General features: G+C 37.7%; 1 protein-coding gene across 1 annotated transcript in view; it reads left to right on the forward strand.

Moving 5' to 3' along the window:
• The window catches only part of Snx2 (sorting nexin 2), a 44,465-nt gene extending 28,388 nt beyond the window's left edge, over positions 1 to 16,077 (forward strand). The window contains exons 8-15 of the mRNA XM_055622971.1: positions 3,776 to 3,851; positions 4,546 to 4,659; positions 4,916 to 5,009; positions 7,404 to 7,609; positions 12,049 to 12,192; positions 13,844 to 13,924; positions 14,031 to 14,102; positions 15,938 to 16,077. Of these exons, the coding sequence (XP_055478946.1) occupies positions 3,776 to 3,851; positions 4,546 to 4,659; positions 4,916 to 5,009; positions 7,404 to 7,609; positions 12,049 to 12,192; positions 13,844 to 13,924; positions 14,031 to 14,102; positions 15,938 to 15,988 (838 nt within the window). The 3' untranslated portion in view covers positions 15,989 to 16,077. The remainder of the gene's footprint in view (positions 1 to 3,775; positions 3,852 to 4,545; positions 4,660 to 4,915; positions 5,010 to 7,403; positions 7,610 to 12,048; positions 12,193 to 13,843; positions 13,925 to 14,030; positions 14,103 to 15,937) is intronic.
• The last annotated feature ends 263 nt before the right edge of the window (positions 16,078 to 16,340 follow it).

Consider the following 16,340-nt stretch of genomic DNA (forward strand, 5'->3'; position numbering starts at 1 on the left):
AATTCATATGATGGATAGAGAAAACTGACTCCTGCAAGTTGTCCTTGTCCCACATGTGCCCCTACCTGTTAAATGGCTTTTTTTAAAATTATCATTTATTACAATTTGTTAAATTTTTATTCGGGCTGTGGTCCCCTTCCTCATCTCCTCTAAATCCCACCCTTCCTCCCTCTTCTCCCCCTATTCGCCTCCCTTAGTCCACTGATAGGGAGGTCCTCCTCCCCTTCTATATAACCCTAGCCTATCAGGTCTCATCAGGACTGGTTGCACTGCCTTCATCTGTGGCCTGGCAAGGCTGTACCCCCGCCCCCAGGGGAAGGTGATCAGAGAGCCTGTCACTGAGTTCATGCCAGAGAAAGTCCCTGCTCCCCTTACTAGGGACCCCACTAGGATACTGAGTCTATGGGCTACATTTGAGTGGAGTTTTAGGTCCTCTCCATGCATTGTACTTGGTTGGGGTATCAGTCTCTTCAGGGCCCCCAGGGCTCAGTTATTTTGGCTCTGTTGGTCTCCTTTTGGAGTTCCTGTTCCCTCCAGGTCTTTCTGTCTCCCCCTTCTTTCCTTAGATTCTCTGCACTCTGCCCAAAGTTTGGCTACGAGTCTCAGCTTCTGCTTAGCTACCTCAATCAGTAGAGATTTTCAGAGACCGTTTGTGGTAGGCTCCTGTCCTGTTCCCTGTCATCTCCTGCTTCCGATGTCTATCCCATTTGTCCTTTGGAATGAGGATTGAGCATCTTTCCTAGAGTCTTCCTTGTTTAGCTTCTTTAGGAGTATAGATTTTAGTAGGTTTAGCCTATATTATATGTCTAATATCCACTAATGAGTGAGTATATACTATGTGTGTCTTTCTGCTTCTGGGTTACCTCATTCAAGGTGCTCTTTTCTAGTTTCCACCATTTGCCTGCAAATTTCATTATTTCCCTGTTTTTAATAGCTGAGTAGTATTCCATTGTGTAATTGTACCACAATTTCTGTATCCATTCCTCCGTTGAGGGACATCTAGGTTGTTTCCAGCTTCTAGCTATTACAAATAAAGCTGCTACAAACATGGTTGAACAAATATCCTTGTTATATAATTGAGCATATTTTGGATATATGCCTAGGAGTGGTATAGCTAGATCTTGAGGAAGCACTATTCCCAATTGTCTGAGAAAGTGCCAGATTGATTTCCAAAGTGGTTGTACCAGTTTACATTCCCACCAGCAATGGAGGAGGGTTCCCCTTTCTCCACACCCTCTCCAGCATATGTTGTCACTTGAGTTATTCATCTTAGCCATTCTGATGGGTGTAAGGTGAAATCTTAATGTTGTTTTGATTTGCATCTCCCTGATGACTAAGGATGTTGAACATTTAAGTGTTTCTCTGCCCTTCAGTACCCCTCTATTGAGAATTATCTGTTTAGCTCTGTAGCCCATTTTTTAATTGGATTACTTGGTTCGTCGGTGTTTAACTTCTTTTAAAATAATCATGTATATGAATGTTTTGCCTCCTTGCATATTTGTGTATAATGTGTATAGTACCAACCAATGCCAGAAGAGAGTATTGGATCCTCTGGAACTGGAGTTTCAGGTGGTTGAAGCTGTAGTGTACATGCTGGGAATTGAACCCAGCAACCTCTAGAAGAGCAACCAATGCTCTTAAATGCTGGGGTATCGCTCCAGCATGTTTTATAATAGTCATGTTTTATAATCTCTGTGTGTGTTCCTTCATTCATGTGTGCTGGTGCACTGTGTGCACATATGTTTAGAGGACTTTATCTATGCTTAGAGGTCTTTATATCAGGCGTCTTCCAAGATCACATTCTACCTTAACTTTTTTGGGGAGAAGAGCTCACTAAACGTCAGTTGGCAAGACTGACCAGCAAGCCCTGGAGATTTTGAAATAAAACAAAAACATTATGTGTTCATTAATCTAGGGAAACTTTTAATATATATATTCCTACATACAGGTAATGTGCACTATACGCACCTGGTTCCAACAGAGGCCAGAAGAGGGCATTGGATCCCCTGGAATTGGAGTTAAAGATGATTGTGAGCTGCAGTGTGGGTGCTGAGAATTGAACCTCTGACCTCTGAAAGAGCAGCCAGTGCTCTTTTAACTGCTGAGCCATTTCTCCAGCCCTGAGGGAAACATTTTTAACAAAATTAGATGAATGAAAATCAACTAGGGTGGGCATAGTGGTGCACACTTGTAATTCCAGCACTCTGGGAGGCAGAGGCAGGCAGATCTCTGTGACCTAAAGAAACCCTGTCTCGAACCTCCCTCCCCCTAAAAAAAAAGAAAGTCATCAACTAGCCAACCTTTTCCACTTGTGTGAAATCGTAATTTATTACAGATGGCAAGACTACACCTAGTAGTGTTAGTCACACTCTGCCTCCTGAGAAGGGAATCCAGAAGCAGAAATTGCTGATAGCAGAAAAGACCTCAGGCTGTGAGCACTGTAAGAACAGACTCTAGGGACACAGACTTCGGTGAGACAGCTTGTTTAATGGGGTGGGTTGAACAAAGGCTTCTTAAGCCTCTGGGGGGTGAGGAGGGGCTTTTGAGGTGAGTGTACATCATTGGGAGGGGAGGGTGCTGGGGATGCCTCATTTGCATAAGGAGGAATTCCAGGTGCTACCAACATGACTTTATAAGGGGAGAGGAAGTTTAACCTGGCTACTGGACTATAGTGGGTGTTCAAAGATGGAGGTGCAGGACTATGTGCACAGGCCTGGGGCAGGGGAAAACAGTCCTACTCCTGCCTGTCTCAGCATGAGATTTCTGCCCTTAGGACATGCCTCAACCCCACTCTTGCTCCGGGCCAGCTTCCCCCAGTTTCAAGGCTTCCTGGCTCCACATAATCCCAGTCCTTGGGAAGCTAACACTGGAGAATAACAAATGCAAGATCAGTGTGGGCTACCTAATGAGAACTTGTCTCCAAGAACAACAAAACAAAGGAAATGTTGAAGAAAATTTAGATCTTGTCAAATCAGAACCAAGGAACAAATTCTGATTGCTGTTTAAATTTATCAGTTGGCAGAAATATTGATAGGCAATTTCCAGATTTAGAGATATTAGTAAGTATACTTGTTCAGAAGAAAATACATATAGTGCTATATTAATTTAATTACCTAAAATTATAACTGGAAACATATTAACTCTACCCAGAGAAAAAATTGTTACACTAGCTCATATATCCTTTCGTAACTAAAATATCATAGGGAGAAGTGGATAAACTATATACTGTGTCCCCCTTTCAAATGATGAGCAAAGGGGCTAGATAGAGGTGGCTCTATGGTCCTGCAGAAGACCTGGGTTTGTTCCCAGTCTCACATGCTAGCTCTCAACTGCCACTGAGTCCAGCTCTGGCCTCTATGGGCATCTGGCATATATGTAGCATATGTAGGCACTAAAATAAAAATAAGTATTTTTTAAATGAACAAAACCTTTTTATTATATTCCTTCAAAGTTCTGCTCTCTGTCTCTCTCTGTTTGCCCCTCTCTATCTTTCTGAGATAGGGTCTCATAAGTAGATCTAGCTGGTCTAGAATTTGCTGTGTAGACCAGTCTGGCCTTAGACTCACAGAGATCTGCCTGCCTCTTCCTCCCAAACTGTAGATTAAGGTGTGTACTGCCATATCCTGTTCAATTGTATAAAATTCTAGATAATTATAGTGAGTGCAGACGAATAAGAATTAGATTGAAGATACTTTTGCGTAGTTATTTTTATTCTTTTGTTGAAACACAATTTAAAATGGTACTAAAATAGGACCAATTCAATTTTTCAATATAGGTATCTTCAAAGAACAGTAAAGCATCCAACATTGCTTCAGGATCCTGACTTAAGGCAGTTCTTGGAAAGCTCAGAGGTATTTCTACTTTAAATTGTCTCATTCATATTTGTCATAACTAATACAAGATTAGATATTCAGTAAATATTTAGTGCAGTGGACACAGTAAAACCATGTTTTGGGATTTTTGGTTTTGCTTAACTGCATTATTGGCAAATACCTCTTTTTAGTATTAGAGGATAATCAGTTCCTTTTTTGAAAGTTTAAACTGGATTTAATCAAATAGATTAGAAATAATTTTACTGTCTCTGCCCTGTTACCTTGAGATTTAAAAAACAAACAAACAAACAAAAAACAAAACAAAAACTTTGCAGGAGTCTCCGAATTTTCTAGAAGCTCACAGCACAGCCCTCAGAGCAAGCATCTCTGCTCACTAGCAGCCTGCTTGTGTTTGCAGACAGGTGGCCGTGTTAGAGCTTGGCAATTTCTTAATGTATTTTGACAAACAGCGTTTGTTCTATCTAAATGTAAACGTGCAGAAGAAAAGCAAATGGAAAGTCTATTTTTTAAGTTTTCCTTTGAGAATGTACAAGTAGTGCATTTGAGAAATTAGATCTCACTGTTGAAATGTACGAGGATGAAGAAAATACAGCCTGTTTTCTCTTTTCTTCTCTCTCTTCTCTTTATTTTGGGAGGGGGATCCCTTTTGTGCCCAGTTAAATCTCTAGGCTTTTAACCGGTTTGTTTGCCCTTATTTGTCATTCAATTCCAGCTGCCGAGAGCAGTTAATACACAGGCTCTGAGTGGAGCAGGAATATTGAGGATGGTGAACAAGGCTGCCGACGCTGTCAACAAAATGACAATCAAGATGAATGAATCGGATGCAGTAAGAGCTGATTTTTCGACTTGAATAATGAAATGAATTAATGAGCCCAACAATTGCATTTTAAAGCTGTACAAGCAGAAAATAGGATATTAATTTGCTTATTGAGTTCAGTTCTCAGCTCCATCAGTTGACCACCATGGTTATATATGGCTAATTTGCTGTTCTAAAACAAGGAAGGTAGCTGGCTATTGGTAACCCAATTTACAATGGTTCATTCTTCCTAAATTAGCTCCATTTTTCATTTTTTTTTTCTTAGTGGTTTGAAGAAAAGCAGCAGCAATTTGAGAATCTTGACCAGCAACTTCGGAAACTTCATGCCAGTGTTGAAGCCTTGGTCTGTCATAGAAAAGGTTTGTTTGCCGTGTTAAAGCGAACTCTTTGAAGTGATTGTAGAAAGGAGAGAACAATAGCTTCAGAGGACATTCTGTGCTACATGTGGTGCACGTAGGAGGCTCAAGCAGAACTGCCATGACTTGAAGCTTGCCTAGAGTCCACAGTGAGACTGTCTCAAAACAGAAAAAGAGGATTTTTTTTTGTATCTTTTAAAAATTTCCACTATATTTTTATCTAACTTCTAGTTTAAAATTAGAAAAATCAAGAGCTTATAAAACCATTTTAATTCACATTAAAATTAATACTCACTTGGCTAACTCTTGGTTCTTTAATAGATAAAATGGCTTTATTAGTAACTGATTATAATATAAATTTGAGATTTTAAAATTTTTAGTTACAGTGCTCAGATTATGGCTCAGTAGTAGAGTTCTTGTCTAGCATGTATGAGACCCTGAGTTCAATTCTCTGATCCATGGTGGAGAAAACTAAAAACTGATATTTACAGATTTTCTTGGAAGTATTTGTCTTGTGCCTTTACTTCTTGGAAAGCTCCAAATTACTTAGCTTATGTTCTTACAGTATTCTGGGGCTAGAGATACCTTATTTGGTAGTGCTTTTCTAATACAGAAGGCCTGGGCTTGAGCTCCAGCATCACAAACCAGGAAGTCAGTACTTAGGGCATCTTCTACATGGGCTGTTCAAGACCAGCCTAGGCTAGAGACTGAAAATAAAAAGTTCAAATCTTGGTGTTTAAAACTAAGTTTAGGGAAGTAAAAACTTCATAGAAAATTTGAGTTGCAATTTCTTTAATCTACAAAGTTTGGGGGTTGTTTGTTTTGCTTTGCTTTGTTTGACTTTGGGGCTGGGGTATTTTAAGAGTCCAAGACTCTTCATAATAGTTTTCTAAGGTACTATGTGACATAATACTTAATAGACTTCATTAACACAATGGTAACAAATCTAATTACCTGTATTATAATTCTTTCTTTTAAAAAAATATTTACTTTTATTTTATGTGCATTGGTGTTTTGCCTGCATGTATGTCTCTGTAGAAGTGTCAGATCCCCTGGAACTGGAGTTATAGACAGTTGTGAGCTGGGAATTGAACCTGTGTCCACTAGAAGAGCAGCCAGTGCTCTTAACCACTGACCCATCTCTCCAACCCCATATGATAATTATTTTTATATAATAATTTGTCATGGCTTTACTGTTTGTACTGTATATCTCTTAGGAAGTGGGCTTTGGATTTTTGAAAAAGACATATACTTAGAGCAACGGAACAGCTTTCAGAAAATGAAATTCTTAGTTACTGTCAGTTGCCTTTAAAAACCTGATCTTTCTTCATTTGAAATATCCGAACTGGTTATGTTAAAAATAGTGTAGAAGCAAGGCGTGGTGGCGCATGCCTTTAATCCCAGCACTCTGGGAGGCAGACACAGGCAGATCACTGTGAGTTCGAGGCCAGCCTGGTCTACAAAGTGAGTTCAGGATGGCCAAGACTACACAGAGAAACCCTTTCTGGGAAAACAAACAAACAAACAAACACACACACAAACACATTTTAAAGAATTCGTACTAGAGAATGATCTAAGTTTGAGGCCAGCCTGGACTAAATAATGAGTTCCCAGGCTAGTTCCTGTCTCACAAAAACAAAAAGAAACACAAATTGTCAAACTCTTAGCATCATTGCACAACAAATAAATTATACGATTTATGTACAATTGATACAATTAATTTTTTTCTTTCTGGGTAGACTGATAAGATTCTCATTAAAATTGAGATATTTTCAGTGACAAATGTTTAAATGCTAAAGAGCATAGTATGAATTAACTGTAATTTTTTTAAAAATTATTATTCTTAATCATATGTACTTGTGTGTACCAGTGTGTGGGTTTGCAGACTGTGTCCTCCAGGACACCAGTACAAACTCTTAACCTCAGAACTATTAACTTCAGTCTCATTAATTTTTATATTTATTCTTCATACATTAGAAACACATCTCGTTAACAGAATGCAGAAGAGAAAAAAAAAAGCGAACACGTTGGGGTGAAAAAGGAAAGGCAGGTTATTGCATTATTTAGACACAGTTCACCACCTGATTCTGTTTTGGCGGGTTGTGGGCTGTGTTGGGATTGGATGTCAACAGGCCCTTGCACATGCTGGGTAAGTGCTCACAGCAGTGCCGCTGCCTTGTAGCATCTGTGCCCAAGGCATTTTTACTGACTGCTTCATATTAGTTTAAAATAATTCACAAATTTTAATTAATTAGTTAAAACAATTAGCAAATTTTAAATAATTCATAAACTTAAAATATAATTCGTGAATAAATACAACTTAGAGAGAATGAGTATAATATTAAAAATTTACTAGCAAATACTAATACTAAATGTTTTTTTGTTTTTTAATTTCAGAACTTTCAGCCAACACAGCTGCCTTTGCTAAGAGTGCTGCCATGCTAGGTAATTCTGAGGACCACACTGCTCTGTCTAGAGCTTTATCTCAGCTTGCAGAGGTTGAGGAGAAGATAGACCAGTTACATCAAGAACAAGCTTTTGCTGACTTTTACATGTTCTCAGAACTTCTTAGTGACTACATTCGTCTTATTGCTGCAGTGAAAGTAAGCCCTATTCTACAAGCTTTCCTACATTCTTTTTACTTAAGCCATTTGCTTTAGAAGTAATTTACACTAGGCATGGTACAAATTGCCTATAGTGCTACCACACCTAAGTAGCAGATTGGGGAGGATGGCATGCTCAGGGCCAGCCTGGTCTATATAGTGAATTCTAGGCCAGTCAGGATTACACAAAAGTGCACACAAAGACATACACACCCTCATTTGGTTTTCTGTTAGAAAAACATTTAAGTGTGCAAATCCTATACTGTACCATGTACATAAAAGTGACTTCAAATAAGTACTTGTAACTTAACATTTTCTTCTTTTATGACATGGATTATGTAATAAACAGTTTTAAGAAGTCTGAAGAATGCTAAATAAGTGAAAAGAGTATACATTTATTTATATATTCATATGCAAATTTGCAGCTATTTGCATGTGTTTGCTCATTCTAGCAGTAACTGAAACTGCCCACCAGCTCTAGTTTCATTAGTAAAGCTTACTAGGCAGTAAGAAACAGGGAAAAACTAGTAGTGATTGTTGTCTTTAATGTTTCAGGAGGTCTTTAGCATGAATTTGGGCAGCAAAAAAATTGTATACTCAAATGTGTAGTCACGTTGTTATAAATGGAATGAGACTAAATTAGACCATAAATTATATTATGTAATGATGATATTAAATTTAAAATAAACCTGTTTCTGGATAGTTGCAGAAGGAATCTAGTTAAAAATTGGTGTTCTGCAAATGTCTTCAGTGTTCATGTCCGTACGTATTTAGTCTGTCAACATTTTCTGAAGGTACTTTGTGATGTTAGAGTGTCTTTGAGTTACTGTTATGGTTGAATGTCATAATGACAGGACCCAGCTATTCACCCTCCGCTTTACCCTGGATTCAAACATTTTAGAGAGCTAATGAGACCATCTTCCTTTCCTTGTGCAAACTGGTATTCATCTTTGGTGAGAACATTGTCATACCACCTATCTGTTGTTTTATTAGCTGTCTCTAGAGGGCTCAGCACTTCCAAATGGTGCTTTCTTAGAACTGACAAAAATTATCAACTTTGTATACTCTTTTATATAACTTCTATGCTTCTGGTGAGTTTTTTCTTTTGTTTAGAGCTGTTACCGGTTGTTTGTTTGAGACAGGGTTTCTCTGTGTAGCCTTTGCTGTCCTGTCCAGACCAGGCTGGCCTTAAACTAAGAGAGAGAGCATCCTGCCTCCGCCTCCCCAAGTGCTAAGAATAAGGCATGTACCACCGGGACCGGTGCTGTTACCATATTTGATGCATTTTTTTAACTTTATTGTATGTAGGAAGCTTTTATTTTTAACCTCATCTTGGCCTAGTTTTTAAGGCCTGATATTTTTTATTGTTATTTTTGAAAGTATTGTGTAGCCAAGGCTGGCTTGAACTCCTGACCCTTCTGACTCCACCCCCCAAGTGCCCAGATTATAAGCATGCACCACCAGATGGTGCATCCCATTTCTGTCTATCATCTGTTAATAGTCTCTAGAAAGACATGAGAGCTGTTATTTAAAATGAAAAACTAAGGGGCTGAAGAGAGGTTCTACACGTAAGGGCACATATGCTCTTGTAGAGGAACTAGGTTCATCAAGCCTACCTTTGCCTGGCTCATATCCAGCTTCAGGGGATCAGTTGCCCTCCTGAGCTCCACAGGTGCTCTTACATGTACACACACAAAAATAAAAACAAATCTATAATAAAGCAAAACAAAAATGCTTAAAAGAAATCGGTGGATCAGTAAGGGAAATTGACAATGTCTTTGAGCACACATATTGAGAAGGGTTACCCCAGGGAAAGACCCCTATGGAAGGGGTAGGCCTGCTGTGCTGCTCCAGCAAGAAAAACCTTTTACCACGCTACCTTTTTTTTTTTTTTTTTTAAATCTTTTTTAGGTTTCTACATTCCTTGAAGTTAGTTATGTCCATGTTTTCCAATTTTTTCTAGAGAATACTGGCATCCAAAAATGTGCCACAATCATTTGAGGTTGGGAAGAGTTATTTAACTTTCTTTAATCCAGAGGCATCTAAATTTATATGAAAAAAGTCTTTCATGCAAAATTTTTTTCTACTTAATGTGTCAAAGGTGTGTTGAAAAATGCTGAAGAACAATTTACTAAGAGAGCATTATAGAGCTATGGTTAGGTTTTGTAAAGGCAGCTTCTAATAAAATGTTGGTTAGGTCAGCTGTCTAAACGTAAGAGGTGGGAGTCATTAAGAACTATAAAAGGCAACAGTTAAATACACAGGACAATTCACATAGCCAAAAAGGGCATATTTCCCTCTCTGCGGCCAAGACTTCTAGCTTCCCTGACTTCAATTCAGTCTGTTAAGATTCTTGAGTCTCTTCAGAAAAGACTAGCTATGCATGTATATGAAGCTAATTTTTATCCCCACCCCTACTTGTTTTGTCTTTTTAAAGATTTACTTATTTTAATTTTTTATGTATATGAGTGTTTTGCTCATATATATGCATGTTTACTAGGGGCATGCCTACTGCCTGGTGTCTGTAGAGACAGAAGAGGCTATTAGAGCCCCTGAAACTATAGTAGCAGACAATTGTGAGCCACCATGTGGGTGTTGTGAGCCAAACCCAGATCTTAAACTGTGAGCCATCTCCCTAGCTCCTGATTTTTTAGTTTTGCTTTTCTTTGTTTTGAGACAAAGTCTTATTTTATAGTTCTAGCTGTCTTGGAACTCACTGTATAGATAGACCAGGCTGGCCTTGAACTCACAGAGATCCTCCTGCCTCTGCCTCCCAAGTGCTGGGATTGAGGTTGTAGTCCACCATACCTGGCTTTTCTCTCTCTAAGAAAAACCCATTGAGTTTATTGATAAAATTCACACTTTTCTTTACATGTGTAGATAGTACTCCAAATCAAACCCAGTTCTCTGTGTATCCTCTACCACTGAGCCACACCTAGCCCTATGCCATTTCTCAGTCTTTTTCTTTGGATTGTTAATTTCTTTTTGCCTTGTTCCCTTTTAAAACATTCATACCTGTTTCTAATAGCTACTTGGTATTCACTGGTGGTCTGTGTTATTCCTGTCAAGACAACATGAATATGATCATAACTTGAATCCATACTCCTAAGATTAGCATGTACTACAGAGGTACACTGTACAAAAGAGGGGCTTTCTAGACAAAAAGGAATTGGAATGAGTAAAATCTGTCTTTCTTTGGGCCCAATGCCTGATATTCTATTTTGGTTTTGTTTTTCTAAGGCAGGGTCAAGGCCAAGGTGGCTATGAAGTTACGACTCCCTTGCCTCTGCCTCCCAGTTGGGATTATAGGCATGAACCACAGCAACCACCTATTTACTGCTTCTTGATTAAAATATGTTTTTAAATTGAAATATCTCTGGCCTAGTGCTTTTTGATTCCCCTAGTTTGTTAGTAGTTGGCTCATTTGTTGTTAGTAAATATTTGAGATAATGTTACCATACCCCCAACATCAAGCTAAAAAGAAATTCATAGTGGGTCTTCCTATCCCATCCCATTGGTTTTCTTTTGGTCACACCCTAGTTGCTCTCCTATATCTGTATTTCATTCACTTCTTCATTCACTTGCTACTCCGACAGAGCTCTTGAAAGTAAGCTCTGGATTTGGTTGACTTGTTGTGGTAGAGGCTGTGTGTCAATTTCTTCAGTTAGTTCTGCCTTCTAGTTACATTCTTTGACCTTTTCCGCCATGTACAGGACTCACCTCTTCCCATTTTATGGGCCTTTACTTTTTATTTATTTGCTGTTTTTCTGTTGGAGTAATCTGTGACATTTGTACTTCGCTTCGTTACTTGGGGTCCCCCCCCTTTTTTTTTTAATACTGGGTCTCACTATGCAGCTCTGACTTGCTTAGAACTCACCTTATAAACCAAGCTGGTCTCAAGCTTAACAACAGCCCTCCTGATTCAGCCTCTTGATGCTGGGTTTGGAGGGGAGACCTGGCCTTCTTTTTTTTTGGGGGGGAGGGGGGGTTAGACAGGATTTCTCTGTGTATCCTTGGCTGTCTTGGAACTTGCTCTGTAGGCCTGGGTGGCCTCCTCCTCATAGTTCTGCCTGCCTCTGCCTCCTGAGTGCTGGGATTAAAGGCATGTGACATCACTGCTGGCTCATTTTATGTTTTAATTTCTGTTTTTCTAACATTTAAATATGCTTTGTATATTGTTCAGTAGAAGAGCTTCTAATGTACATCAGTGTTTTTTTCATTAAATACATCTTTTTTAGACTGATAAAACTCTTATTGCAAGCCACATTTAAAATCCTAACAGCTAGTGAAATTGCTGTTGGCATGCATATTTTCATTGTCTCCATATACTAGGATAACATTTAAATACTTGGCTTTATAGATTTCAGTATTATTATACTTACATTGTAATGAGAGTATTTTACAATATTGCTTAATATCTTTATGCCATCCATTTATAGGGAGTGTTTGACCATCGAATGAAATGCTGGCAGAAATGGGAAGATGCTCAAATCACTTTGCTGAAAAAACGTGAAACTGAGGCAAAAATGATGGTTGCTAACAAACCAGATAAAATTCAACAAGCTAAAAATGAAATAAGAGAGGTAATTAATAATACTTTATTTCTTTACTCAGATTTTCATGTCATTCATATATGCATAACTTTTCATATTTTTTTATTCATTTAGCACCTAGCTATTTTTCCATATTCTTATGAATTATGTGAGTTAGTTAGAAGAACTTAACATTTTTATCATTATTAAAATCTGCAGAGTCCTTTGTGACCTCACAAGACTATGAAATGAGTAGAGAAGCATGCAAGGAGGAAATCTAAACTTAACCTTTGTGTTTGTACTTTTCTTTTCAAATGGTTTTGATTTCACATGGGTACTCATTTTGTATCTGAAAATGGTTTTAAAGGTAGACCTACCCACGTTTAGTTCTATGGGCAGTATTATCCCCCATATATATGTATTATATATGGTATTTTAATAAATTTGTATAAGTTTATTATAATTTATACACTTTTTTTGCCATGCTTCAATAAGGAAATTGAAGAGGTAGGACAACCTTTATATTACTTCAGATAAGTATACCTGCTCTTTGCAGAGTATGGACCAGCATTTTGGTTACATAGTGGGAATTACCATTTCATTGCTTAAATCTTTATTTTAGCTGTTTCATTGGTCACTAGTCACATTTTGTTGTTACCATTCTGAATTTAATGGTTATTGATGAACATTCAGTAGACAATAAATAGTTCCAATTTTTAAAAATCTAGTCATTTTACCTATCATTTAAAAAATGTCTTTAAGTGTTTGTCATATGTTGAAGTATTTCCGTGAACATATGAATTGTGATAAACATGTGTTATTAAAATTGATATAGTTGGCATATTTTGAAATGTGTAGCAATTGGACTACAGACTTTTAATTTATTTGTTAGGGAGCTTTATACTCAACATCCCTCCAGTTGTATCTAATGGGTATTGGCAAGGTGGTTTTTTTAACTTGCTGGTTTTAAGACGAGATCTAACCATGTTACCTTAGGCCAGCCTGGTATTCACAGTCCTCCCGTACCCTCTTTCTCAATGTCACAGTTACAGGCGAGAGCTACTATACCTGGCAGGAGATTACAGTTAGTTAAATATTGAAAATTTCTACTATTAACTACACATAGTAATGGATTATTAATGGCATTTAAGCTGACATATATTTCTACCACTAGAAAGTGAAGTATACTTTCTTTTTTGCGTGTGGATGGGGTGTGCATGAAAGCACAAGTGTGTGGGCATATGCGTATGTGCATGGACATGTGTGTGCATGCATATGGAGGCCACAGTTTCGTGTTGAATCTCTTACCCTGTCACTTTCCACTTTATGTGTTCAGTCAGTCTTTTACTAGAGCCCAGAGCTTGCTGGCTTGACTTGTCTAGTTAGCCAGCTTTCCCCAGGGAACCTCCGTCTCTGCCTGCAGGGTGCGGGGATTACAGGCAAGCTGTCATGCCCACCCAGCATCTCCATGGTTGCTGGAGATCTACTTCTGATCACCGTGCTAGCACAGCAAGTGCTTTACCCACGGAATTAAGTCCTCAGTTTCTAGATACACTACTGAATTATGTTAGACTGGGTTTTCCAATATTGCTCAGTCTTGGTTCTTTTAGGCATTTTGGTTAAGTTAGATGAGTAATCATGACAGTACAGTATTTTTTCCAGGCAAAATTAAGCATATTTTTCTCTTGTTTGTTTTCCCTAGTGGGAGGCGAAAGTACAACAAGGAGAGAGAGATTTTGAGCAGATCTCTAAAACAATTCGAAAAGAAGTGGGAAGATTTGAGGCATGTATCAGTGTTCTATACTTTCCTTAATTTTGCTACAGCTCTGTGGTAAACTTAAATTTCATTTCCTACTAATGTCCTTTTTTAATGTATCATACTTTAACAGAAAGAAAGAGTGAAAGATTTTAAAACTGTTATCATCAAGTACTTGGAATCATTAGTACAAACACAGCAACAGGTAAGCTTATTTTCCTTATAGCTTCTGGCTCTTCTCAGAGTCATTTTAAAAATGATTAATAATAAATAGGCTTTTAAGCTGAAGGAAATAACTAAAAGTGGACTAAAGAAAGCTAGGACAACAAAGGGGAAAATGCTAAAATAACTGGATACTGTCTCAGTCTTTTTGCCTGTACAGAATAATACACAGAGATTAATTATTCCCAACATTAGGCCATATAAAGTCACAGAGGGCTGGAGCAGCTGAAAGCACTTCCTGCTCTTACAAAGAACCCAGGTTCAGTTCCCAGTATTCCCCTTATCTTTGATGTTCATTCTGTTTTGGAGATAGTCCCTGTATATATCCCAGGGTAGCCTTGATACTACCATTTTTGTGCCTCAGCCTGCCCAAAGGTGATGTCGTAGGGATGTACCATGGCTCTTGGCTTTATAGTCCTACTTCCCCTTCCATGTCAGACAGACTGATGGAGTAAGTGTTCCTACTGTATTTCTCTCCTCTACAACAGATAGTTAGACTGAAAACTAATTTTTTTACATTTTTGTTTTTCTTTGTAGTATTTTGATAATTTTGTTTTATTTGGAATATTTTATGCTTGAATTCTACAACTGGCACTTGTTTCCTTGTGAGCTTTCATGATACATTAAATAAAGTCTATAAAATAGAATTTTGCATATATAAATCAAACAACTTAGTGTCTTTAATAGAAATAATTCTCCTAGTTAGTTTTAAAATGTGCAGAAATACATACTTTTCTGTATAATATATCATATCTTCAAATTCAATGCAGGTACAGTAGTGAGGACCTGAGACCCCAACAAAGTTAGATTTTTAAAAATGGAACTGTTGGGCAGTGGTGGCACACATCTTTAATCCCAGCACACAGGAGGCAAAGGCAGGTGGATCTCTGAGTTCAAGGCTAGCCTGGTCTGCAAAGTGAGTTCCAGGACAGCCAGGGCTACACAGAGAAACCCTGTCTTCAAAAATAAAAAATAAAGGAAAATAAGAAACTAAATCAGTTAAAATTGTTTCCAAAGAAATTATTTTATTTCAACTCTTTAGTGTACAGTCAGTCTTTTCTGTGGGTGATCCAGAGACTGGCAGCTAATTTTTCAGTCCTTTTTTTCCTTCCTTACTCAATATTGGCTTTCCCACTTCCATTATTCCAGTCTTTTTAACTAGCAATAATATAAAACGTGAATGTCCTAGAAATTAGGGTATGTTACTACTTTATGTTAGAAATGTCATTATAATTAGGTAAATTTAGGGTTTTAAACTATTTAGTAATAGAACGTTTTTATGTATAAATTTGCATATATCTAAGAAGTATAAAGCATAGATTTAAAATTATGTTGTTTATAGCAGAATCTGTAATTAGCTGGGAGTACTATTTAAATAAGTTAGTACTTATTAATTCTGTTGATAAGACATCTGGTGGGGAAATGATCCATTTAGGAAGCATATGTAGCCAGGTCTGGTGATGAATACCTGTAATCCCAGTGCAGTGAAACACAAGCAGAAGGCCTGCCACAAATCAAGGACAGACAGCTCTATGCAGTAGGGAAAGCCTGTCTGGAAAAGCCATGGAAAATAAAGCAGAAACAGCACATAGGCCAGGTATGGGCCTGCAAGCACAGGAAGGTCAGCTTGAGCTAACAGTGAACCCCTTTCTCAAACAGATGAAAACAGACTATCACCACAAATACATATAGTTATATGTATCAATGTTTTAAAGACTAAATTAGTTTTAGCTGCTTATGTATATGCTTTAAGAAAATATATATATACATTAAAATGACAAAAATGTAACGAAAATATCTCTTTATTATCACCCACAGCTCATAAAGTACTGGGAGGCATTCCTACCTGAAGCCAAAGCCATTGCATAGCGATAACGTTATCCCTGTTAAGGAGACATTGGATTCCTCAGTGAGATCATCTAGAAACCATCTAAATAAACCACTATATATTTTATGAATTACATGTGGGTTTTTTATATAAAAAAAATATGCGCTGACATTTTATTACAAGCTGCATGTCCTGACCCTCTTTGAATTAAGTGGACTGTGGCATGATATTCTGCAATATTTTGCTGAATTGAACACTATTGTGTCTTAAATACTTGCACTAAAAAGTGCACTGCAAGGCCAGAAAATTTTACAGTCTTCTTTCTTTATGTTTATGTATGTTTACCCTCATTATGAAGCAGATTAGCAATGCATTGATTAATGTTCACTTATA

Source organism: Psammomys obesus, unplaced genomic scaffold, assembly GCF_907164565.1.
Source record: "Psammomys obesus unplaced genomic scaffold, mPsaObe1.curated_primary_1811, whole genome shotgun sequence".
Lineage (NCBI taxonomy): Eukaryota > Metazoa > Chordata > Mammalia > Rodentia > Muridae > Psammomys > Psammomys obesus.